Below are 1,403 nucleotides of genomic sequence, written 5' to 3'. Positions count from 1 at the left end.
CAGGCAGACGATCGCCACGATGTGGAAGGAGGGGAACAAGGTTATGTTTTTGGACAATTATAAGGAGTCCGGCAGTGCCGTCCTCAGCAATGCGGTGTGCACGCTCTCTTCGTGAGAGAAGAGCGCGCGTATGCCATAATTTTGTGGCCCATTCAATTATCATATAAATGAGTACGCTATCAGGACCGATATGTGAATTGTGAATGGTGCGGCCCAAACACAAAGACTTGGAACGCTCTGTACTAGAGCTTCTGTGTCCTGCATGCCTTCCACCTGTGTACGTGACTGATGTTTACATGGGTGATTTTTGAAGGGAGGCCATTTTGAAATCAGGACCGCGCCTGTTGAGCACTCGAGGCGTCCACAGCCTGGTCCCAAGCTTCTTCCTCCAAATTGTTCGGACTGCAATGTAATAGAACGGGTACAAACTGTAAAAGCAGTGCTGTCACTTGGCACCCTTCTATAGACAGACGTAAGCTTTTATATGTACACCACCCACACTGGCATGCGACAAGATGGGGATGAATGAGCGCCTGATAGAACAACGGAGAAAGAAGAGAGGAGAGCGGGGTGATTGGTTGGTCCGCATCGAAGATGCATGAGTTTTGACTCACCTGTGGCTTTGTGGAGCAGATTTGGTCCTTGTAGCCATTCGGTACTGGATGACTGTGGGGGTGCCGCCTCGTGTGGAGAGGCCGGCCACGTGTGGAGAGACCGGCCACGTGCTTCCCGCGTAAGTGGCACAAAACCTCCGAAAATTTAGGCTTGAACAAGTCCGGGCATGGCGTGGCTGCCCCTCTATTGTTGGGCCGGAGGGACCGCACCAGCTCCTAGGGCGAGTGGATTTCATGGTATATACTTAAATAAGTCTTTCCTTCTGTTCGTCCTTCCCCTTTCCCTTCTTTCTTCAGGTTGATCCTCACCCACGTCGCCCGTCAAACGAAATTCTCTTCACTATACACTCGCTGGTCGAGCCGTCCATCACCCTTCCTACCACAACACGCAAGCAAGTGTGCAGGCTCTCTGCCCACCACACTGGAGGCTGTTCTACCAACTACGCTATTCTACGCTCGCAATGAAGCTCTCCCTCACCACCACCATTGCCGTGGCGCTTGTCACCGCCTCAGCTACATCGTTCGCCGCGCCCATGCCCGAGGGCATCAGTCGCCGCGCCCGGGGCGGTAGGGGTGTTCTCGGTGCTCTCTTTAGCAAGGCTGAGGCAGGCTCGAGCCGCAACAGCGCCTCCCTCGTCGGAACAGACACGGCTGTGGGGTCGCGCATTTTATCACCGCCACCACTAACATCCGTGCGGAGACCGTCGGCACTATCCAGCACCTCGATTTCCACGCCGCCACCACCGCCACCACCACCACCCGCGCGGAGACCGTCGACACTATCCAGCA

General features: G+C 55.0%; 1 protein-coding gene across 1 annotated transcript; it reads right to left on the bottom strand.

The window, feature by feature from the left end:
* Positions 1-1,059: 1,059 nt before the first annotated feature.
* K437DRAFT_271403 (uncharacterized protein) lies at positions 1,060-1,392 on the bottom strand (the record flags this gene model as incomplete). The annotated part of the gene is made up of 1 exon (XM_013384251.1): positions 1,060-1,392. A coding segment is annotated over one exon (333 nt), but the record flags the coding sequence as incomplete, so codon positions are not given.
* Positions 1,393-1,403: the final 11 nt, after the last annotated feature.

This window comes from Tilletiaria anomala, assembly GCF_000711695.1.
Source record: "Tilletiaria anomala UBC 951 chromosome Unknown K437scaffold_268, whole genome shotgun sequence".
Taxonomy (NCBI): domain Eukaryota; kingdom Fungi; phylum Basidiomycota; class Exobasidiomycetes; order Georgefischeriales; family Tilletiariaceae; genus Tilletiaria; species Tilletiaria anomala.
This window is presented reverse-complemented; position numbering and strand designations above follow the sequence as displayed.